This window comes from Cucurbita pepo, chromosome 6 (assembly GCF_057944985.1).
Source record: "Cucurbita pepo subsp. pepo isolate OVF chromosome 6, ASM5794498v1, whole genome shotgun sequence".
NCBI classification, from domain to species: Eukaryota; Viridiplantae; Streptophyta; class Magnoliopsida; order Cucurbitales; family Cucurbitaceae; genus Cucurbita; species Cucurbita pepo.
The window spans coordinates 4,414,244-4,437,592 of NC_141803.1; the positions used below are offsets into that span (position 1 = coordinate 4,414,244).

The 23,349-nt window shown below is 35.1% G+C and overlaps 4 protein-coding genes and 2 non-coding genes across 6 annotated transcripts; 1 reads left to right on the forward strand and 5 right to left on the reverse strand.

Annotated features, from left to right (window-relative positions):
* Window positions 1-1,480, reverse strand: LOC111796631 (NAC transcription factor 56). Its single transcript, XM_023679346.2, has 3 exons — window positions 1,229-1,480; window positions 796-1,112; window positions 1-700 (listed from the first exon to the last, which is right to left on the reverse strand). Exons 1-3 carry the CDS (start codon window positions 1,416-1,418, stop codon window positions 251-253), a joined length of 957 nt encoding a protein of 318 aa, XP_023535114.2. The 5' UTR covers window positions 1,419-1,480; the 3' UTR covers window positions 1-250.
* A 6,014-nt stretch (window positions 1,481-7,494) lies between these two features.
* On the reverse strand, window positions 7,495-7,964 carry PDF1.4 (defensin-like protein). The gene is made up of 2 exons (XM_023679379.2): window positions 7,870-7,964; window positions 7,495-7,732 (listed from the first exon to the last, which is right to left on the reverse strand). The coding sequence occupies exons 1-2, from the start codon at window positions 7,946-7,948 to the stop codon at window positions 7,557-7,559; spliced, it is 255 nt and encodes an 84-aa protein (XP_023535147.2). The 5' UTR covers window positions 7,949-7,964; the 3' UTR covers window positions 7,495-7,556.
* A 619-nt stretch (window positions 7,965-8,583) lies between these two features.
* On the forward strand, window positions 8,584-8,655 carry TRNAQ-CUG (transfer RNA glutamine (anticodon CUG)). Its single transcript has one exon. It is a non-coding gene; the product is annotated as a tRNA-Gln (tRNA).
* Window positions 8,656-9,029: 374 nt separating this feature from the next.
* TRNAQ-CUG (transfer RNA glutamine (anticodon CUG)) lies at window positions 9,030-9,101 on the reverse strand. The gene has a single exon. It is a non-coding gene; the product is annotated as a tRNA-Gln (tRNA).
* A 1,578-nt stretch (window positions 9,102-10,679) lies between these two features.
* On the reverse strand, window positions 10,680-12,133 carry LOC111796634 (uncharacterized). Its single transcript, XM_023679349.2, has 2 exons — window positions 11,414-12,133; window positions 10,680-11,346 (listed from the first exon to the last, which is right to left on the reverse strand). Exons 1-2 carry the CDS (start codon window positions 11,822-11,824, stop codon window positions 10,882-10,884), a joined length of 876 nt encoding a protein of 291 aa, XP_023535117.1. The 5' UTR covers window positions 11,825-12,133; the 3' UTR covers window positions 10,680-10,881.
* A 5,076-nt stretch (window positions 12,134-17,209) lies between these two features.
* On the reverse strand, window positions 17,210-20,623 carry LOC111796628 (3',5'-bisphosphate nucleotidase AHL). The gene is made up of 3 exons (XM_023679342.2): window positions 20,162-20,623; window positions 17,957-18,638; window positions 17,210-17,774 (listed from the first exon to the last, which is right to left on the reverse strand). Exons 1-3 carry the CDS (start codon window positions 20,313-20,315, stop codon window positions 17,471-17,473), a joined length of 1,140 nt encoding a protein of 379 aa, XP_023535110.2. The 5' UTR covers window positions 20,316-20,623; the 3' UTR covers window positions 17,210-17,470.
* Window positions 20,624-23,349: the final 2,726 nt, after the last annotated feature.

The following is a 23,349-nucleotide window of genomic DNA, read 5'->3' on the forward strand; positions in this document are numbered from 1 at the left end:
GATTAGAATCATATAATATATTAATTCTTTCATATCTTTATATACACATAAAACATGTATATGAATACAAACATATATAATCTTCAAACCCCAATAAATTAAAAAAAAAACACAATTAGGGTTATGTCAATCTAGTTCTTTACACATTAAAATCCCCGAAATATTAAGAATATTTTCCCTAAATATCAAATCAGCTGTATATTTTAGGTAACCATATCACCTTTTTAAACTAATTTTGTATATGTGTGTGTTATGAATACCAATTTGTCTCCGGCAATTCGATCGCTGGCCGGAATATCCCGTCGCCTACTATACAACCTTGCAATGTCGGCTGCGGTAGTTGGCTGAGAAGAGCGGCGATCGGGTTGTTGTCGTCAACACCGCCACCGTTCATCAACTGTAATCTCTTGCTCAATGGTTGGTCGTTGGCTGACTGATACTCTTCCTCGTCCCATGATGAAGTTGGTTGCAGCCGCCGTTTCGTCGGAAGAGATAAGGAAGCTAATTCAGAATACACGCTACGGTTCATCGCCGCTGCGGTTGTCGTCGTCGTCGTCGTTTGTTGGTTGTAGCCGTGGATTGTTATGGATGGAGGAATTAGGTCACCCATGTAACTAAAGCAATCTTTCAGCTCATGATCTACTCCCGATTTGTTGGAGATTGTTTTTTTATAAATCCGACATAAAACCCAATCATCCAGCTGAAGAACACAATCAAAATTTGTTTTTGATTATGAATTTGAAAAAAAAAATTCAAAATTGAAAAAGATTCGAACTTTATGCTCCAAATTCATACCCTCATTGAGCGTTTTTTACTGCCGATATAGAACTCCGGCGGCTTATTGTTCCCGCCGTCGGGTTTATCGGCGAGACGATATTCATGCATGATCCAATTAGTTTTGATCCCTTTCGGTGGCTTTCCGCCGTAGAAAACCAAAGCCTTTTTCACACCAACTTTCCGATTCCCTTCCGACAAAGCGATCACCGGCTTATCGGTTCCGGTTGCCTTCCAATACCCCGATGTCGCCGCACGATTCGGCCGTGCTCCGTTCGGATACTTCCGATCTCTCGGACTGAAAAAGTACCATTCTTCCTCCCCATAGCAAGCCTTAGCTGAAATTTTCAATACAAAATTAATAAAAAAAATAAAACAATTTTAAAACAGAATTATAAATTTACTAAAAAACCCAATTTTAGCCGGAGATGGAATATTCCGGCGAATAACCCACCTGGAAGCTCCCAAGGATCGTACTTGTAGAGGTCAACTTCGGCGATGATGGCCACCGGCAAGGGCAGAGAAGTGGCCTTTTTCTTGAGATAGTGAACCACCAGCTCTTCGTCGGTCGGGTGGAACCGGAATCCCGGCGGCAGATTCGGCCGGTCTGAATCGATCTCCGGCGCCGACTTTGAACTCTCCATCCAACAACTTGCAAAAATTCCCAGGCTTTGTTAATTGGCCACAGAAATATTTATAAAAAAATAAAAAATAAAAATAAAAACACACGAAAATATCAAAGAGAATCATTGGTCGGGGAATAATCACGTACATATGTTTCATCGGAACCTATTTAAAATAGCCGAATAGACATTCTCCACGTTGCCAAAGCTAGTGCTGAATTTACCATAATAGCCCTACGTATTGCGATAATGAGGGCTGATGCGAACTGGAATATGAGACGTTGATGAGTCGACACGTGTAATTCGAAAATGGAGCGATGAAACGTGGGATGAAGCTAGACGACAAAATAAAGGATAAGGGTGGGACCCGCGAGCCGCGGATGACGTCGGAAAATAATAATAATAATAATAATAATAATAATAATAAAGGGTTACGCTTCAGATGTCATGGTGTTGATATCAAAATAAATGGCCAATTTTTCAAACAAATATTTATTAATAAAGAAATTAGGTGGGCCATTTCTGTTTTTTTTCATTTATTTTTATTTTAAAATATGAGTTTAGACTGTGAGACTGACGGTGATACATAATAGGCCTAAAGGGATAACATATGCTACTAGTGTACTTGGGTTGTTACAAATGGTATCAGAACAAAACATCGGGCGGTGTGTTAGCGAGAACACTGACCCGAAGGAGTGGTTGTGAGATCTCACATCGGTTGAGAGAAGAACGAAACATTTCTTATAAGTGTACGAAGACATCTTCCTAACAAACACGTTTTAGAACTGTAAGGATGATGATAATACATCACGAGCCGTTTACAATTCTGTTATTATTATTTTAATATTTTGGCACCAATAACTCGAACAACTTTTCTTGAAATTCAAGCAATTCCTAGGATTCACAAAAGTCGCTTTGGTCCATAATTTCCTCACCATTTACCTTTTTTAAAAATTTTATATTCTCGGTGTTCATAAATTATTCAAAATATTCATCATCACGAAATTTTTATTCGTAAAATCATCATTTCGATATCGATAGAGAAAATTAGACAGACTAACATGTACGATGCTAATATAGACTAAGATAGTTGTAGCTGTTTCGATTCAGTTTTAATTGATTGGTCGTTTTCTTTATTTGATGGTCGATTCAAATAATAAAAACTAAAATGAAAAAATTTCACATTGAATATGGAATATCGAGTCGAACCGAGCAGCTTAATCGAACGGGATAAAGATAGATCGAAGGAGAGAATAAAGTTTAGAAATATACTTGGGGTCCCACTCATTTCCTAGATTGCTATCAAGTCCTTGTCTTATCACTATCTTCTCTGTTTTACTTTCTTTCAATTTATTTCATTTTATTATACTCACGAAAAGGGCAGTGTAAATCTCTCTCTAGCAGACATGTTTTAAAATTTTTGAACGTAAGCTCGAGAGGGAAAGCCCAAAGAAGACAATATCTACCAGGTCTGGACCGTTACAAATGAAATTAGAGCCAGACACTAGGAGGTTGTTCCTCGAAGGGGGTAGACACGAGGCAATGTGCCAGTAGAGACGTTGGGCCTCGAAGGGAGGTGTATTTGGTAGGGTCCCACATCGATTGGAGAAAGAAATGAGTGCCAACAAAGACACTGTGTCCGGGGTGGATTGTGAGAATATTGTCGTCTTTGTACTTTCCTTCAAAGTTTTTAAAACGCGTATGCTAGAAAGAGATTTCTACACTGATCGACTATATCAAACACATATCTCCTAGATCCTCTTGTACTAAGATAGATAAAGTTTATCTTTATTAATCATCAACATAGCTAACCAAATTAAGATTGCATCTTTAATTAAACATTAATCCAACAAAATAGTGGGTCCCACTCACTTAAATCCAATCCTTCATACAATATGAGAGGAAATAAAAAATAAATAAAAATATATAATTCTATGTTCGGGTTGATCGAGTTGACCCAGCTAAAAAAATTTCAACTGAATCGACCTAAATTTTCAAATTTTTAAAAATTCGACCCAACCCAAACAAGAAAAAAAATCTAACACAGCCAAACCCAACCTAGGTTGGGTTTAGATAGTCTAGATTGTTCGAGTTCTCGAGTCATATATAAATAATTAAAAAAAACTCGGTTGTACGAGTTGAGTTGATCGAATTTGTTGTAATATTTGAAATTTAAAATGTCATTTCTTATGAATAAAATGTCACCACGTGTTAATTCTGTTGGACGCCTTGTTTAATCTCTAAACAACAATTAGCCCGGGTCTAAATTTAATCATTGAAAAATATAATTATTTTAGAATATGATTAAAAGTCATAGGCTACAATTAAATGTGAGAAGAAACTTTAGTCTAAAATCAATAATGAAAAAAATACTTTTAAGTGAAAAGACAAGACTTTGATCTATAATTAAATGTCTTAATAATATATAAAATTTAAATTTAGAATTAAATTTGATATTTTTCAATGTAGAAAAGAAAAACCAAGATATTTATGTCTAACTCGTTTTTCTCACTCACCCGAACTTTTAGCAACGTTGCTCGACAAAACTTCATTGAAACATTGTTGTTCTTTCGACGATGAACCGCTTCAATACAATAAGCTAAAGTGACCTTTACGCTTGATTTTCCTGGTACGTAGGGTCGGTGTCCTAACGTTTTTTTTATAATCATTGTCTTAATTTAATAAGAATGTTAAAAAAATCCAATTACCCGAAAAATTCAATCCAACCAACCCAAACCGTACCGTTTGAGTTAAATTTAAATAAATAATGTGAATTGAACTGGATTAATAGTTGAATCAAACCTAATTTTACAATGCTCGATTTGCGCTAGAAGTCCTTCTAAGATCTTTGCAAACTTTTCCAAATAAAGTTAATTTAACTGATGGGTTCCAACCACGAGCTGGTTAGAAAAATGAATAACTCTTAGATCGAATTTGGAATTTATGATTTGGGTTTTAGGTTGCAATCTTGTAGTCAGTGGATGGGAGGTCTTCCATTCCGTCCTTCATTTCTTCTTGTCTTGCTTTCTCCTCGTTTACGGGCATGGACTATACTTGAGTCGAAAATGGGATGTCGCGTATCCGCTGAGATATTGGACCCCTATGGTATCTCGTACACATTCCGATAATTGGCCGTTCGTTCCTCATTACCGAGTTCAATAAATCCATAGGGTCAGTTCGACTATTTGGTCATGACGAATGAGTGGCTATGCAGCATGCTCTGGAGGAGATTGACCCGCTATTGTGATCTAGCAGCTGGATGAGAATCAGGTCAAGCTAGAGGAGCTGTATGAGGCGGAAGCTCCACGTACGGTTGTCACTCTTAGATACCAAGACGACTCACTCCATAAATTAGCTTGATCAAGACTAATCCAATGAATCGATCTAACGTCAAATCTAAAGCAAGGTTTGAAAAAGAATAATACCAAAAATATTTCGAGAAAACATAAGATTTTTGTATTAAACAATTATTTTAAACTTAAATGTTACGTGTCTTTAAACCCGACAAAGTGATAATTCAAACATAATGGTAATTCAAATACCAACAATCAAACAAAATATGACATGACATAAACAGTCTTAAACTAATAAAGACAAGAATGTCTCCGAATGTCAGGTGGTATTTATTGTCGCTTTGTCTAGCTTCATGTAATTGCTGGTCGAATAGATATTATTTATTTTATTTTATTATAATTTCATAATTATTTTTCCTTTATTTATATTCTAACCAATATTTCATATAATTAAATATTTAAAAAATAAATAAATAGACCAACTAACACACCCAAACAACTGAACAACTTTGACTTTATATTAAGACTTTTCAAAAATTCTTTGGTCATACACAACGGCTTATTAAAGTCTTGAAGAACAAGCAATGAAATCAACAACCGACTGCGCCATTAGCCGGTCAACGAAGCCACCTCCAAATTTGGTCAACTTCTTTGAAAATTCCAACTTTCCTTAAATACTCCATCAAAACCCAATTTTCTCCACTAAATTCCATCTGGGTTTTGATCCAACGCTCCAGAAATGCCTACAATTTTCCAGTCTCAGCCCCAGCCTGCTCGGAGGCCCTCCCTCGCCGCCGCCGCCGCTGCCGCCGGCAGAGAACCCAGCCGGAGTATTAGATCCACTTGCAGGAGCTTTAGTTTTAGTGGGATGGTTAGGAGTGGCCGGAATGTGATGACGGCTGGTGGAGATAAGTTCCGGCGGAATCAAGGGAGGAGAGAGGTTTTGAGAAGGGCGTTGATGCCTCCCAGCCGGAAACCCACTCTCCGGTGGCTGAATTTCCGTCCAACTCCTAGTCGGCTTTCCAATATGTCTATGGCGGAAGCTTAATTTTTTATTTTTTTTTTCTTTTTGGGTTATTTTTTTTATTCATATACGACAAATTTCTTCGATTTTCTTTCAATGTGCTGACGATCTGCGAATGATTTAATTCTTAATTTTTGGAGTGAAATTTCCGAATTCTTTGCTGTTCTTGTAAGTCTTGAACGTGTATTCAGAGTAACTTCAGTGTCGAACAAATGTATAGTTTGTTTGAAGGTTTCAGAGAAGGAATCGATTAAGGGGAGACTCTATGATCTAGTTTGTTCATATTGTTGACTATATTGAGCGGAGTTACAGGAGAACTGTAACAACGCAGTCTCACCGCTAGTAAATATTGTTCTGTTTAGACTTTACTTTATGTGTTTCACCTCAATATTTTTAAAACACTTATGCTAGGGAGAGATTTCTACACCTTTATAAAGGAACATTCGTTCCATTCTACAACCGACGTGGGATCGAACAATAAAAAATATATTCGTATAATTTAAAAAGTATATTCTGTCTAGAATTTTTTTAATTTTATGTTTAATAAATTCCGAAACTATTTTAGATATAAATAAAAAAAAAATAAAAATGTGAGAGATCTATAATTAATACCAAATAGAAAATTTTTAATTTTTTTTAATATATTTTTAAAGTTAAAAAAATTAACTAAATTTATAATTTAATATTTTCAAAATATAAGTTAACATATTTTAATTTTAATATTTATTTTTTATTTAGTTCATTGAATTTAAAAGTCGAATTAAATCCCGTGGTAGGAATAGTTAAATTGTTTTCTTTAAAAACATTTATTTTATATTTAATTATTTTAAAAATAAAATAAAATAAAATAGTTCTCACACACAATGCGTGGAAATTAGAAAATGATAAACATATAAGTTTCCGACACGACCATTGACTAAATGAACAGATAATATTAAAAAAATCTCACTTACATACTTTACATCGTACACATCACTAGTAGATATTGTCTGTTTTGGCTCGTTACGTATCATTATCAATCTCTCACGATTTTTAAAACGCGTTTACTAGAAAGAGGTTTTTACACCCTTATAAGTAATGTTTCGTTCCCTTCTCCAACTTATGTGGGATCTTACATTCAGGTTTCTGCACAAAAAATGTCAATGCGCAACCCGACCCAAATTTTAGGTTTTCAAAAAAGTCAACCCAACCCAATCCAAACAAAAAAAAAATTAAGTAATCTAAATTAGTCGGGTTCTCGAGTCATATAAATACCTTTAACTATTTGTAAGTTGAAAAAAAATCTACTTAATAACATAAACGCTCGTCCAAATTACAAAAACGTGTATATATAACTCAACTGATTAATACGTATACACACTCTTAAAAGGAATGTTTCGTTCCCTTATCCAACTTATGTGAGATCTTATATTCGGGTTTCTGCACAAAAAATGTCAATGCACGAACCGACCCAAATTTTACGTTCTCTAAAAAGTCAACCCAACCCAACCAAAAAAAAAAAAAAAAAAAAAAAAGTAATCTAGATTAGTCGGGTTCTTGAGTCATATAAATACCTTTAACTATATGTAAGTTGAAAAAAATCTACTTATTAAGACATAAACGCTCGTCCAAATTACAAGAACCCGTGTATATAACTCAACTGATTAATACGTGTATTCTCGACCGAAATATTAGACGTTTAAATAAAGTCGGAGAAGAAGAAACAACATTATATTTATTGCATACGACAATATGGTTCGTAGTTAAAAACGTACACATAGATCGTTTCAAACACACGTAGTAAGTAAGTAACCAAGCTTTTATTCTTAGAAGGGTGATGATATGAAGATAATCATAAGGTCTTCAACAGTTGAAGTAGCAAAAACAAGCCCTTCCAGGAAATTGGGCATGGCAAGCTCCATGTTTGGCACCTTCCCAATTCTTGCATTGTCGATCACAATGGCTCGTGTTCCCGCACCACCCCGACCACGTCTTGCTCCGCCTCTCGCACACCTTTGCCTCCACCACCCCGAGCTTCTCTATACCCACCATGTCGTAGAAACAAAAAACAAAAGTTATGTTAACAAAGAACAGCTTCTATCTGTTTATGTTCTTGTTCTAACGTCTTATCTGAAAAAAAAATAGTGACGAGATAGCGAAAAATAGCGTAGATTACCGTTCGTGGAAAGAATGAGGGCGAAGAGGAAGAGGAAAGCAACAGCCATCTCAGCAGAGTTAGCCAAAGCCTTTGCCATTGTTCTTAAGTTCTTGATGAAAAAAATGACTTTTAACTACACAACATTAGAGATGCTCACGGGGTGGAGTAGAGTCAGGGAAGTCTTCCCTATCCCTATTCCCGTCACCTATTTATTCTCTATCCTTGTGAAATTCTCCATTTATTTTTGTAGTGATTTGAGCGATATTTTTGCTGGTAATCTAATGTTTAATTTTCTTGTCCAGTGTAGACGTGGCTGTGTGAGTGGGTCGGTGTGAGAGATAGATTCAAAATCGGTACTTTAGGTCAAAAAGTCAAAGTCTACCAACCAACTATGTTGTAAATATAATATACAATTATTTTTCTTTCTTTTATTTTTTAATACAATATAATCCATAATCATTAACATCATGCGACTTCATGCGACTGTAATAAAAATATCCTCAAATTTTATACTTATCTTAAAAATATCTTTAAATTTTTAAAAATTTTAATAATACCCTTAAATTTTATACCCTCAAATTTTAAAAATTTCTTTCTTTTATTTATGAGAATTTTAATAATTCATGAAAATTATTAACAATGTTTTATCAAATTGCTGGGTGAAATTCTAAATTTTAAAACTAGAAGTAATATTACTATGTGTATGTTTAATGGAAAAGTTGTAAACAAAAAGGTCCTATGGTCTAGTGGTTAGGACATTGGACTCTGAATCCAGTAACCCGAGTTCAAATCTCGGTAGGACCTTTTTTTTTTATCCCTTTTTTCTTTTTTATTAGATAATTTCTTTTTATTTTAATTATCCATTCTTTCCATATCATAGCTAAATTATCCTTCTTTTTTTATTTTTTTATTTTTTTTTTCCTTTTTCCCCTCTAATTTTTGTTAATATATTTTCCTTTTATTTCAATTATTTCAATTATCCTTTTTTTTTTCTATTTTCTTTTATTTTTCATCCCTTTTTTTCCCTTTCCCCTCTATTTTTGGTTAATATATTTTTATTTTATTTTCTTCCTCTCTTTCATTCAAATATTTGAAGGGCCTCCCATTATGATCTGGAAAGAAGAGATAATTAAAAGAAAGGGAATAAATTATTCAAAAAATGAGAGAAAAAAAAAAAAAGGTCCTACCGAGATTTGAACTCGGGTTACTGGATTCAGAGTCCAATGTCCTAACCACTAGACCATAGGACCTTGTTGCTTTCAGTTTTAAATTTTAGATATATTTTCTAAAATAATTACATTGAAATAATTTTAACAAATCAACCGCCCATTGGTTTCCACTGTGAAATAATTTCTAACTCCGACAGATTCTTGAGCCTAAATAATATATAATCCATTTTATTAATAGGAAAACGAGAGTCGTATACGTTAAACATCTCAAAACCTACGAGGAAAATGATATTTTAGAAAAATTGAGTACACCTTCAATTGTAGGCCACGAGAAGAACGGAAAAGAAAACGTCAAGTCAATTCATATCTTATCATATAAAGTGCCAAAAAAATGTTAATGTCATATGGATGAATACATCCCTAACCGTGGTCCGACCCCATTACACGTTCCATAGTGCTTAAAACATCGTCGATGTCAACAAATTTCTTTAATAAGTGTTCGGTGGTTAAGTATATCTATAAGAACTCTATACTTTTAAAATTAATACATATACGAAAAGGGTAAAGTTGTCATATTTATTGTATTGAAAAATGGAAGTAAAATAATGTATTTATTTTAATTTATTTATATGATATTAAAAATGAATAATATGTGGATAGAAATTGGCAGTAATGGATACATTTCGGCATCAATATTATATGATAGTGATTTGACCAAAGACCCCATTCCCTCACTCATCTTTATTATTCATACATTTATTTATGCATATTTATATCTCATTTCTATAAATACCCACCTCCTTTTTCCTTCTTATTTATTATTTCTTTAATTAATCACTCACTATCCTTTTCTTTTTATACAATTTTTGTGGATTATTTTGCTTCCACGTAAATATCTCGACCCCCTCGATACTGGGTCGCACACCTCTTTCCTATGAGTGGGAGATAAGGACCAAAGCGGATAATATTTACTAGTCGCGGGTTTGGGTCGTTGTACAGACCCAATTATCTGACTCTAGGTCAAATGGGTCTAGAGGCTAAGTGGAGAAAAATCTGACCCCTTCCCCTGTTCCCGCCTACCCCTTCCCCTATTCCCCTATTCCCACCTACGTATATGGGACTTTCTTAGTTGCAGGGTCCGGGGAAAAAATATGAAATGTGATTTTTTATAGTGGGCCGATAGCTCTGAAAAACAGATTGCCCTCTTTTCTTTAATCTCGGGAGAAATACGATCGGGGGGCTAATTCAAACCCTTCGGGTGAAATAAGAACAGCCCCCACATTCAAACCGCCCCTTTTTCCCCTTCGCAAGAACTTGTTTCAGTTGTATATCATAAGGAATTCGAACAACTGCTTCAAATACAGTATCAATAAGTACCGCTTGTGGAATCTCGATTGTTTCAGTTGTATATCATAAGGAATTCGAACAACTGCTTCAAATACAGTATCAATAAGTACCGCTTGTGGAATCTCGATATCCACAGGCTTATTCGAGCAAATCGAATAAAACCCAGAACACCCTCGACATTAAAATTCAATAGTAGTCTAGCTCATCTACGTTATTATTCAAGACAACTCATCATAATCCAATCAAGCTAACCACACAAAAGAAAAGACATAAATACCCCGCAAAAATCATAATCCAAGGGCTAAAAAATATAAAGAAAAATCAGCATAATTATATATTTATATTTTCCATTAAACCTTTTGGGTCTGCTTCGCCTACCCAAATTACCACTACACCCTATTAATTACTTTATAATTAAAATTACGAGATTTTTTTTTTTTTTTTTTCTCTCTCAATTAAATTAAAAAAAAAAAAAAAAAAAAAAAAGCTGACGGGGCAATGAGATTATGCCAGGTCAGCATCTCCAGTCCAATCGGACCTCGCCAAACCCCACAAAGTGATGAAGTGGCTTCGTAAACGACACGATGTGGCTGCTGACCATGAAGGCCGTTACACCCTCCGAGACTCTAATATTCTCCATCTTCAATTCTTGCAACCTTCGCACGTACTCCGGCACGTGCAGTAGGTCCCACACAACCCCGGTCCCACCCGGTTTCAACACTCTAACTAATTCTCCGACAACTCGCATTCGCTCCGCCGCCGCCTCCGCCGTACGCGGCCCATGCTCCTTCCCAATCGTGTGAACAAACACACCGGAAACCACCACATCGAAGTAGTTATCCCCAAACGGCAGCCGTCTAACATCACCTTCTCGGCACGTGACATACTCTCCCACACCCTCCATCTTCGCCGTTCGAAGCGTCGACAACGTCGTCCGTTTGCTCCGATCCAACCCCACAACCCGACCCGAACTCCCTTCCTGTTCAGAAACGAAAGATTAAATTTACTGTATAACCCATCAAGTTTTGTGGTAATTTAATTTTTACCTTCTTGAGCTGTGTCGCAACGGCGTTGAGAAGAATGCCGCGGCCGCAGCCGAGGTCGAGGGCGTGTTTGACGGTTGACCAATCGGAGACGGCGTTAACCATACGGAGAGCCATTTCGTAGTGGAGAGGGAGGGAGGAGTAGAAGATGTTCGCGGCGGCGAAGAAGAGACAGAAGGCGGAGATGGCAGTGACGCAGCCGGTGAATCCGACGGCGAAACGGGCGGAAGCGCCAGAGAACAGAATCTCGAAGAAAGAACAGATGAATTCGAAGTAAGAAAGGTAAAAAAGGGAAAGCGCAGTAAAAAACACAGCATGAAGAAGAAGAAACACTATGGTCTGCCATTGATCTACTCCATAGATCGCATAGATCTGAGTCCAATCCCGACCGGAACTGTTCATCGTTTTACCCATTTTTCCCCAATTTCAGCCCTAAAAAACCCAGAAAAACAGAATCAAATCGACCCAGAACAGGATTCAGAGATCTGAATCAAAACCCATTTCAGAATCCACAAAATGTTCATGAATCTCTCAGATCAGATCCATCGGAATGGGGGATTTGAAGAGCGCCATTTGAAATGGGTGGTTCAAATGAACATCGGAATCTGGAACAAAAAAGGAATAAACAATCAGGAAAAGGAAATTGACGCGGTTTTGTCAGATGGGTTTTGCTTTAAACAACAAATTGATTTGGGAATTTTGACGACGAAAAATTCTCACTCGCAGTTTGGGAGTGGGGATGAGTCTATAAAGGAAAAGGGGGGAGGGGAGGAGTAGGGTGACCGGTTCAGCCGGTGACTGGAATTTTTCGTACGAAAAGTCCAAGCCCAAGAGGGGCCAATTTGAAAATTTTAAAAAATAATTATTAAAAATTTCTAAACGAAAATAAATAATTAAATAAATAAAAATTGATTTTTTTTAAATGAGTTGATAAGATAATTAGGTGGGTTCATGTTGAAAATGGGTATTATTTTTTTAATCTTATTTATAAAAGTTTTAGTGTTATTAATTGAGTATAATCAATATTTATTTATTGCTAAATAAATATGAAAATTATTTAAGCAAAATATGATTTTTAAATTTAAAATTTTCACAAAATGTACACGGGTTCGGGTTCGGGTTGGAGATTTTTTTTGGACCCACTCGAAATTTTGAATTGGTTATGTTGGTGATCCGAACAACTCAGTAAAATTCACAACGCAGAAAATTGGTTGGATTTTTTTGTTTTTTTTATATATAATTATTTCAAAAATTCTATTTATCCACTACAAATGTTACATTAATAACTAAAATCTCAGATATCAAACATTCACGAGTGACAATGACTCAAGAATATTGGTAACAAACGTCAAATATTCTTAATTTTCATAATAATCTTTAAAATAGAGTTAGATTGTAACCATATTTTTGTGTTGGTCGGGTCGACTAAAAAAAATAGACGCAAATTTTTAAATTTTTAAAAAATTCAATTTAACCTCAACTGAAAATAAAAATTTATCCCAACTCAACCTTGATAATGAAGTCGTCAAATATTCTTAATTTTCATAATAATATTTAAAATAGGGGTTAGGTTGTAATCCTATTTTTTGGGTTGATTGGGTCGACTAATTTTAAAATTTCCAAAAATTGAATTAAAATAAAAAATGTATTTTTCAATCCTTTAAAATATGTTTTTCCTTTAACTTTATGTCATTTCAAAATTTAATATCTAATATTATAAATTTTCAATATTAAATACTAAAATAGACTTAAAAATTCTATCTTTTTATCATTAAAAAAAATATCGTTCTCTTTGTACTATGCTTTCATCTAATTCATGTCGTTAAATATCGTTCTCAACCGAGCGTGACGTGTTTATTAGCTTATTATAATTTTTTAAAAAAATAATATTTAGATTGAACAAAAAGAATGGCCTTGAGAAAAGATAGCGCAAATCATGGGGTGTGACCCATGTGAGGGACGTACAATGGGTCCCATTAATTTACATTTTTATTTTTATTATTATTATTATTATTATTATTATTATTAAAAGCAAATTTAGATTTTGAAACTCAAAATTCATTTCATTTTCTTGCTTTGCCTAATTGCTCCCTTCCCATCATACTCTTAGTCAAATGTTTCTCTCTTTTTTCCTTTTTTAAGCAATGTTTTTTCACTATTATGCCCTTTTAAAACGAGCAATTACGTAATGTTTTCGAGGGTAGTTTGGTAATTTTATCATTCCACCGACTAGATCTACTTGAATGGTATGTTTTAAAGTAAAATTATACATTTATTGAGAATTATTATGATTCATTATATTACAGCAAACATCTAATTTTCACACCATTGATTTGACTTTTTATATTCGTATGTCAAAAAATGAAAGTGGACTAGGATGTTCGAGTTCGGGTTGGGTTCGGTTGAGTCTGATTAGAATATTTTTTAGACTCAACTCAATTGTTACCGTCGTAAGATAACTTTTTATTAAATAATGAACCCAACCAACCAAATCATAGATTTTTTTGACTGAGTTTAATCTGGATGTTTGAGTCATTTATTTAATTTTTTTTTTAATAAAACAAAAATATTAATTTTAATATCTATTTATTTATTTCTAATTTGTAATTAAAATTTATCCTTCCAATCTTATAAATGATTAAAATTATTTAAAAAGTGGTGGAAGAATATATAATAAAAAAATAACTAAGAAATTAAATAAATATATGTATACACAATTGTATAAACGAACGCAACTCTCGTGTTTAGTTGCCAACCGTTGAGGTTGGAACCTTGAGCAGATTATCGGTGATAAGTCGAAGGAAGGTGAGGATGACGTCAAGTCATCATGCCCCTTATGCCCTGGGCGACACACGTGCTACAATGGCCGGGACAAAGGGTCGTGATCTCGCGAGGGTGAGCTAACTCTAAAAACCCGTCCTCAGTCCGGATTGTAGGTTGCAACTCGCCTGCATGAAGCATCATTAACATTAGTTAAAAATATTATTTTTAAAAAATAGGGTCGAAGTTGTAACCCAATTTGTCAGGTTTATCGTGTCTCGGTTTCTAAAAATTTAACCCAACCCTAAACCGAAAAGAAATTTAACGTGTTAAATTGGATTAGATAGTCTAAGTCGATCGGGTTATCGAGTCATATTGACATTGGTAGTCCAAGTGAATCGGGGAAAATGGGAAGGAAAAGGTAAGTAATTATTTTTATTTTTATATTTCCTTTTGTTTTTATTTTTTATAATAGCGTGTGGGTCCCACATACTGACATTAGTAGAAAGTGGGCCCCAAGAATTCGGGAAAGCGACCAAGCGGATCCGTCCGATCGTAACCTTTCGTGGACCAATTAAAAACACCGACTTGCCACGTCGTTTTTTAATTTTAATTTAAAGATAAGGTTTGGGCCCCAAAATTTAAATTAAAAAAAAAAAAATCAAAATTTAATGCAATATCTAGATAATCCGCCACGTGGAGGTAAAATAGACTAAATTTGAAAATTCATAAAGTAAAATTTTAATTTAACATAATAAATATATAATATTATCATATTTAAAATATATAATAGAGAGTTCAAATGTGTATCGTGGAAACTTCCTTTTCATCTAGAAAATTTTTGAAAAATTAGTATTACAAATAACAAATAAAATTATTAACTTTAAAGTCAAATTTTTCAAAATTTAAATAACAAATAAAATTATATATATATATATATATATTTATTTATTTATTTAAGTTTGAACGTAATAAATATTTAGTTAAATTACAAATTTATTCCCTCAACTTTTTTGAAATTTGGATAAGTTGAATTCATAATTTTCAAAATTGCAAACTTAGTCTCTTAACTTTAATATTTTAGATCCGAAATTGAAAGTTTAAAGTTCCATCAGACATAAAATCTTTAAAAGAAATTAAATTTGTCACTAACCTATTAGATACAAAATTAAAAGTTTTGAGACTATATATATATATATATATATATATATTTTTTTTTTTTTTTTTTTTGAGCCAACAAGGTAGAACCCAGTGAACCGATTAAAATTCAATACTGATGGTGCTTCCAAGAGGAAGCAAGACTTTCATGATGGCCTTTTTGATCTCATTCGAATTCCTATAGAAGAAAGAAGGGTTCAGTCTCATAAAGCAAAACCTCTTTCTGAATCGCTCTGTGGGGATTTTTTTTTTGCGCTTGCTTACTTCTTAAAGTCAGGATTTACACTGAGACTCCAAGAATGAGCCAAAGAGCCTGAATCTAACTAGTTGATGGAGTCTGATTCAAAGAGTTTTTTTCGCATTTGGGCCGGTCACATTTGGATGGTAAGCTCTCTATCTATCAACAACAGGGGGAGGGGGTTGTTCTCCTTTGTCAACGCTACTAAGGACTAGGGCGAGCAGAATTCTGTAGATGGTGGAAGAGCCAGGGGAGGCCGAGTCATTTGACGGAAATAGATAGAACGAACAACAAAACTTAAAAACAACTTTTTTGTTGTACACCTTCACGTGCATCACATACACAAGTGCTCTTTGGAACCGTACAATAAGGTCACCCATAACACAGCTCTCCCCCTTAAGCTATCTTAGCCCTAGGCCGTGCTATTCAATATTATATATATATATATAAATAAAGAAGTCAAATCAAGCAAGGAAGGAAAATCCCAATCTTTCAACCCACAAGAATCCAAGCCAAATTTCCTTAATAAATACAGAAATGGGTGAGTAGGCCATAATGCAACATTTCAATACTATAAACTAAGATGCAGTGTTTAATTAATGACTAATTTAATTAAATTTGGCTAACTCTACGTTTTATACTCACAAACAAAGTCAACAAAGGCATTAAAGTTTTGCCTTCAACAAGCACATCTACCTAACCCATAAAGGGTTATACACACCTTAAGACCATACTTTTCAAACTTCCCCTCATATCATTTTTTTATAATTATTATTGTGTTGACCGTCGAGGTTTTCAACGGTAATCACTCAAGCCCACAGCTAGCAGATATTGTCCGTTTTGGCCCGTTACGTATAGCCGTCAGCCTCACGGTTTTAAAACAAGTCTTAAAATCGTGAGGCTAACGACGATATATAACGGGTCAAAGTGGATAATATCTATTAGCAGTAGGCTCGGGCTGTTACAAATAGTATATTAGGAGATCTCACATCAGTTGGAGAAAGGAACGAAACTGTGATGTCCCACATTGGTTGGGGAGGAGAACAAAACACCATTTATAAGGGTGTGGAAATCTTCCCCTAGCAGATGCGTTTTAAAAGCCTTGAGGGGAAGCCCGAAAGCGAAAGCCCAAAGAGGACAATATCTACTAGCGGTGGATCTGGGTCGTTACAACCTAAGAAAGGTGTGGAAACCTCTTTCTAGCATACGTGTTTTAAAACCGTGAGACTGACGACAATACGTAACGAGCCAAACCAGACAACATCTACTAGCGGTGGGCTCAAACTGTTACAAATAGTATATTGTGAGATCCCACCTCAGTTGAAGAGGAGAACAAAATATTCTTTATAAGTGTGTAGAGACCTCTATCTAACAAACACGTTTTAAAACCATGAGGCAGACAACAATACGTAACGGACTAAAGCGAACAATATCTACTAGTAGTGGGCTTGGACCATCGTACAAACCATATTGGCTTCATATGTGGGGTTCCTATGTAAAGATGGATCAGACAAGGACAAGAAGAAGAAGACATAAGGATAATGTTGTTTTATAATGTATGATTAGTTGGTTACTTGGTCTGGGTGTTTTTAAATGAAGAAACATGTGTTAGTTTGGTTTTCCAGCTGAAAAAACAGAACAAGTTTTGGATGAGAATCTTTCTGCTTTGTTTCTTTCTGTATTAATATCAAATTCAGTATCTGTTCTACTGGAAAGTCATGTAGTAAAGAACAAATGCCAAGAACATTCATCACATTGCAGCCAGCCAATCAGAAGATATAAACAAACTTTATTCAAATGGCTCTATCAGACAAGAATTTAATCAGATGAATCAGTTTGGGTAGAAATAAGTACCTAATGGTGGCTAGTCAGTCGACTGGATCGATCGTTTGTCGGGAAAGCTTTTATAGACTGGAAGAATCCCAACTGGCATAGACTGCTCCAATGATTTTCTCATGTAAGATTGGCCCCGAGCAAACAACTATTCCCCGGTCGAGACCTTCTAAGTATATTCCCCTTGAGAAATCCAAGGGTCGACCTCCTGCGTCCGTTACCACGCCTCCTGCTGCTTCTACAATGATAACACCAGCAGCATGGTCCCATATCTTCTCTCGGTATCCCGTCCTTGCAAACTTCATGAAAATCTCGGCATCGCCTCGAGCTATGGCAGCATACTTTACCATGCTATAGACTCGTAACGGCTGCTTCCTGCCACATGAGTGTAACTATGAAGAGAAGTTGTAACTATAGCCAGGGGGCCTTCTTATACTAGTAGTGATCATAGTGACAAGCATAAGAATCCATTTTGAAGCAAAGCTCTTCACATGTTGTGCATAAAAAAAATTCATTAACTTAACCTAAAGTTTGGTAAAGTTCTTGTTGTTCTGTACCTAAGCCCGACACTGTGAGCCAGCCCTGCGGTGAACGAGTGGTTCGAGTTCCGCTTCTCCACAGGTTCACAGAAAGTTGCAAGTGCTGGGTCATCAATGGAAGAAACTCGAACAAGGCTAGCTGAGTTTGGCCATTCGAGCTTCTCATCGCCATGGACTAATGGCTGCATCCACGCCCCACCACAACTTCTCCTTGCATATATTACACAACCTTTTTCGAAGGTACCGGAACATGGTTGCGATGATTTCGGTGTCGCTGCCTTATAATGATAATCAAAACATTCCTTCTTCAATGGATAATTAGGACATCCAAGAACTCCAAGGACTACTTCACCATTTACAATCAAGGCCAAAGCAACGGCATATTGATCCCCACGAACAAAACCCAACGTTCCATCAACAGGGTCGAGCACCCAATGTCTTCCTGTCGGACCACCGGTTGAATTGCACCGGCTTATAGCCTCGAGAATTTCAGAAGTTCCGAGTTCTCTAGGTGGACATTGAAGGCCATATCTTTGAGCTTCAGTTAAGCATTCATTTACGGTTTTTACCACAGCTGACAATAGACTTCTCGAATCCGGCTTAGAAAGAGTTTGTACGTCCTCCTCAGCGACAATGGATACGTTTTTGCTTCCAAAGTATTCGGAAAGGATCCAGCTAACAGTTGCTTGTACACTCCAATCTGTTCATGAATTGACAAACCATATGAAAAACCGATAAACGGAACGAACGATAAAGGTCAAAAGAATCTGTTCATTAGCAAACATTTTCATTCATCTGTGAGATAAAATCTGCTCTACCACTGCACCTCTTGTAGCCACTCAAACTAATGCTACAGCCAAGCCATTAACAGAATTTTTATAGAGATCGAAAAGTACAGGAGATGTATTTGAACAATCGAAATATGAAAGCCTAAGTTTGTAGACCACAACAACGGTTTTAAATTAAAAGGTCAAAAGAGTGACTGCACCATGTTTGTAACAGCCCAAGCTCACCGCTAGTAGATATTGTCCGCTTTGGCCTGTTATGTATCTTCGTTAGCCTCACAGTTTTAAAACGCGTTTACTAGGAACATGTTTCCACACCCATAAGGAATGGTTCGTTCCCCTCTCCAACCAATGTGGGATCTACAATCCACCCCCTCGGGGCCTAGTGTCCTCGCTGGCACTTCGCCTGGTGTTTGGCTCTAATACCATTTGTAACAGCCCAAGGCCACCGTTAACAAATATTGTCCGCTTTGGCCCGTTACAATATCTATTAGTGGTGGGCTCAGGCTGTTTCAAACGGTATCAGAGCCAGACACCGAGTGTTGTGTCAGCGATGAAGTTGGCCCCAAGGAGGGTGGATTGTGAGATCCCACATCAGTTAGAGAAGGGAACAAAGCATTCCTTATAAAGGTGTAGAAACCTCTCCCTACCAGACGCGTTTTAAAACCATAAGGCTAACGGCAATACGCAACGAGCTAAAGCAGACAATATCTACTAGCAGTGGGCTTGGGTTGTTACAATTTTAAACCCATCAAATGAAGAATAATAATAAATGCATAAACTATGGAAGCATTCAACCAATGGTATGGGAATCAGCCTTTTATACTATCAATATTCTTGACCAAGTTCATATACCAATTGCTCCCAATTCCTATTCATCATAACTGCATTTAATATCATCAACAGCCTCACATGTTTCCATTCTTTAACAGTGTTCGATTCGATGCATCGACAAATCCCGTGGGATTTCCTATTTAGAATCATTTAGCAGCATGACTTAGAGACAGAGTTTGTGTGTTATCTTCCTCATAATACATCAATATAGAAGTTAATACACAACTTATGAAGAACATCAATCCAGATAAGAACAGGAAAGGAAAGAATTGATGAACAAACAATGAAGAGATAACAAAAGAAAAATGGATGTTTAGAGGCAAACTACAGAGTACACTCCAACGAAATTAGAGGTCATAAAGTCATACACATTTGGCCTTTGGACAATGTGAGAGCAATGGCTAAGCAGCCCAGATGGCTGCATTAGTCTCTACTGTGTCTTCTTGATATCAATAAGTATTGAAAGCATTACATATTTTCAATTTCTTGCTCTTCCCAGCAGTGAAACAAACACATAAACAAAGCAAAATACAGTCAAGAGGCACATTCGGGACAAACCCCACCAAGAACAGCAACCATTTTCAAAAGAAAATAAAAGGGATACCAGCAATCGTCACCGGAGAATCGTCATCCTTGGCCATAACCTGGGCATTATCGGCTGAAACCAAACCCTCTTGAACTCTCCGGCAAAGGGCACACGCCAAATGAACAACTCGAACCGCCATATCCAATTCCATCGAGAACTCTCCGTCCTCCATTGCAAAACCCAGATGTTAAAACAATGATTCTTGAAAACCCCAACAAAATCAGGAGGTGTTCATCGTTGTAAGGATTGAAAACGTCGAGGGGTTTGGAGTGGGCATCGGCTTGGCGGTTGAATGGCATGTAGGGGTAATGGTAATGGGGCTAATTTGGGTTACTGCAATGGAAACGCTTCAGGTTTTGTGCACTTTTGGTAGTCATAAAGACCACAGGTGTCACTTTCCCGCATAGGGAATCGAAAATTTTGCCTCTTTTTCTTCGATTGTTTCTTGTTCATCGAAATCCTTTTTGGGTTCAAACTTGAAAGACAGAAGGTTCCAATTCTGAATTTAATTTCATTCCTTTGACGATTTTTCTTTCTTTTTTTTTTTATCGTAAAATCACAAACTCTACTAATTTAGGAAATGATTATCGATTTTTCATCAAAGAATATCCATTAGTACGAGGCCTTTTGGAAAGCCCAAAGCAAAGCTACGAGAGCTTACGCTCAAGATGGATAATATCATACCATTGTGGAGAGTCGTATTCGTCGATTGTCGATTCGAGGTTGCCTTTTCAATTATTTTCAAAAATTATATTTATAGACAGTATATGTTATATTAATAACTAAAATTTTATAAAATTTAAATATCAAACCTTACTAACGTGTGGGTAACAAATGTTAAATATTAATCTTCATAATAATCTTAAAAGTACAGTAGGATTGGGCTGGGTTGTAACCTTATTTTCAGGTTGACCAGGTTGACCCGATCAAACAAGTGTCAGTCCGCCGACCCAAAATCTAATCCGTTCTAACTTTTATAGTTTGGGTTAGATAATCTGAGTTGGTGGGGTGTAACAACTCAAGTCCACTGCTAATAAATATTATCCATTTTAGCCCTTTACGTATCACTGTCAACTTCATAGTTTTGAAACGCGTCTACTAAGGAAAGATTTCCACACCTTTATAGGAAATGTTTCGTTCCCCTCTCCAACTAATGCCAGATCTCACAATCCGCTCCCTTAAGGGTCCAACATCCTCGCGGCACACTGCTTGGTGACAAACTCTGATATCATATGTAACAATCCAAACTCACCGCCAGTAGATATTATCCGCTTTGGCCCATTGCATATCACCGCCAGTTTCACAGTTTTAGAACAGGAAAGGTTTCCACACCTTTATAAGTAATGTTTCGTTCCCTTCTCTAATCGAAGTAGGATTTCACATCGGGTCATCGAATCATAAGAACACCCCTAAATTTTAACAATAAATTAATATTAGGGACATATTTGCAAAGATTTATTAAAAATTTCATTAGTTTGACAGCGGAAAAAATGTAATGTTTTAAAATAAATGGATGAAATGAAAATTAAATTTAAAGATTAAAACAGATTAAATTGAATAATTTAAAATAAAAAAAAAATAAAAAAAAATCGATTTTTAGGGTTTGCAAGCGGTCTTGGGCTTAAATGGGCCGAGTATAGATCAATACTGGGCCGATATTTTAGCGTTTGCAAGAATAAATATTTAAACCATTTTTTCCCAACTAAATTAAAAGGAAAATATTCTTTATCTATATTCTAAAATAAATAAATAAATAAATATCGGTAGTGGGCCTCGGTAGGCCCATTTGGAAGGAGTATCTGGGCTTGGATCGGACAAGTCCACGACCCGGGCCCAGTCTGTGTATCGGTAGCTTAAGAGGATGGAGTGGCGGAAAACGAATCCCAACACAAGAAGCAACGATGTGTTGTAAAAGGGTGACGTGTCATGCGGGGTGTATAGTTGTCAAACAAATTGGGATGCGGATGACGTCACCCACGTGACTCTGCATTTCTTTTGGGATCGATGCCAGCGGAGCAGTGCTTGCTGGTGCACCAAATTCCCTTTTTATTCGTAGCACTTTTTTTATTTAAAAACAAAAAAATATTAATTTTGGGTTATTTTTCTCAACCACACGACTGAAAATTAAATAAAAATAAAAATATAAATAATAACTTTTTATTTGCGTTTTTCTTTTTCCTTCTTCTTATTCTTATTTTCCGCCTCAAATATTCGATTCCTCCCTCTAAAAATAAATTATTATTATTTTATAGGCTAAATTAATACAAATATTTAATTTTATATTTTATCTAAAAAAATATATTTAATTTTTTAAATATTTAAATAATCCGGTAAATTATTAGTATTTTATATAAAAAAATTTCTATAAACTTTAATTTTTTTTTATTAATATTAGAAGTATTTTTATACTCATAAAATTTTAAAAAAGTACTATTTACAAATTTTACCATTATAAATAAAAAAATATAAAAAGTTTTCACCGTCAATATATGAATATTTTTTTTAAACGAAGGTACGGATTTTTTTTTTTAATTTCAAAAGTGCTCTACAAAAGTTTAAAGATATTTTTGAAGTTTCTTTTCTCCACGGTATTTTTTAAACATTTTTAAAAATTAATATGTATTTTAAAACAAAATATTAACCGTTTCTATAAAGAAATCCTATATTTTAACTTTTATATATATATAGTTAAAGGGTATTCGTTTTTTTAATATTTTTAAAATTTAAGTAGCTTCGGAAGAAAAAATTATAAAATTTAAGAGTATTTTTATTAATTTAGCATAAAGTACTAAGGAGTAGATATAATAACAATTTTATACATTTATTCATGTTAATTTTTATAGGTTTTGTACTCGAGCATTTACTTGATGTTTTTGCAAAATGTATATAAAATTTGCACTATAAAATTTATCCGTGATTTATTGACGTATGATAAATAAATAAAAAATATTGGAATGTGACATTTCACGTGGTCTATTTTTTAAAGATTATGACTGTGGGTACAGACAATAGGTGCGATAAGAGCTATGCATTATTCAAATATCTCGTTAGTCTAAAATTTTTAAAGTTTTGACAAATATTAGACGAGCAACTATTTCACACTCCAACAAAAATAAAATTCCAAATTGGAAAATACATTAAATAAATCATAAATTTATTAGATACAAATTTGAAAAGATTAGAAATTTTAAAATTTATTTAAAAAA

Excerpts from the sequence above, each read along its gene's own strand:
- LOC111796631 (XM_023679346.2), bottom strand. The coding sequence starts at position 1,418 with ATGGAGAGTTCAAAGTCGGCGCCGGAGATCGATTCAGACCGGCCGAAT. Across the intron at positions 1,113-1,228 it reads CGATCCTTGGGAGCTTCCAG|CTAAGGCTTGCTATGGGGAG; the intron begins GTGGGTTATTCG and ends TGAAAATTTCAG. Across the intron at positions 701-795 it reads GTAAAAAACGCTCAATGAGG|CTGGATGATTGGGTTTTATG; the intron begins GTATGAATTTGG and ends TGTGTTCTTCAG.
- PDF1.4 (XM_023679379.2), bottom strand. The coding sequence starts at position 7,948 with ATGGCAAAGGCTTTGGCTAACTCTGCTGAGATGGCTGTTGCTTTCCTC. Across the intron at positions 7,733-7,869 it reads CCTCATTCTTTCCACGAACG|AGAAGCTCGGGGTGGTGGAG; the intron begins GTAATCTACGCT and ends TGGTGGGTATAG.
- LOC111796634 (XM_023679349.2), bottom strand. The coding sequence starts at position 11,824 with ATGGGTAAAACGATGAACAGTTCCGGTCGGGATTGGACTCAGATCTAT. Across the intron at positions 11,347-11,413 it reads TTGCGACACAGCTCAAGAAG|GAAGGGAGTTCGGGTCGGGT; the intron begins GTAAAAATTAAA and ends GTTTCTGAACAG.
- LOC111796628 (XM_023679342.2), bottom strand. The coding sequence starts at position 20,315 with ATGGAGGACGGAGAGTTCTCGATGGAATTGGATATGGCGGTTCGAGTT. Across the intron at positions 18,639-20,161 it reads TTCTCCGGTGACGATTGCTG|ATTGGAGTGTACAAGCAACT; the intron begins GTATCCCTTTTA and ends ATTCATGAACAG. Across the intron at positions 17,775-17,956 it reads GCTCACAGTGTCGGGCTTAG|GAAGCAGCCGTTACGAGTCT; the intron begins GTACAGAACAAC and ends CTCATGTGGCAG.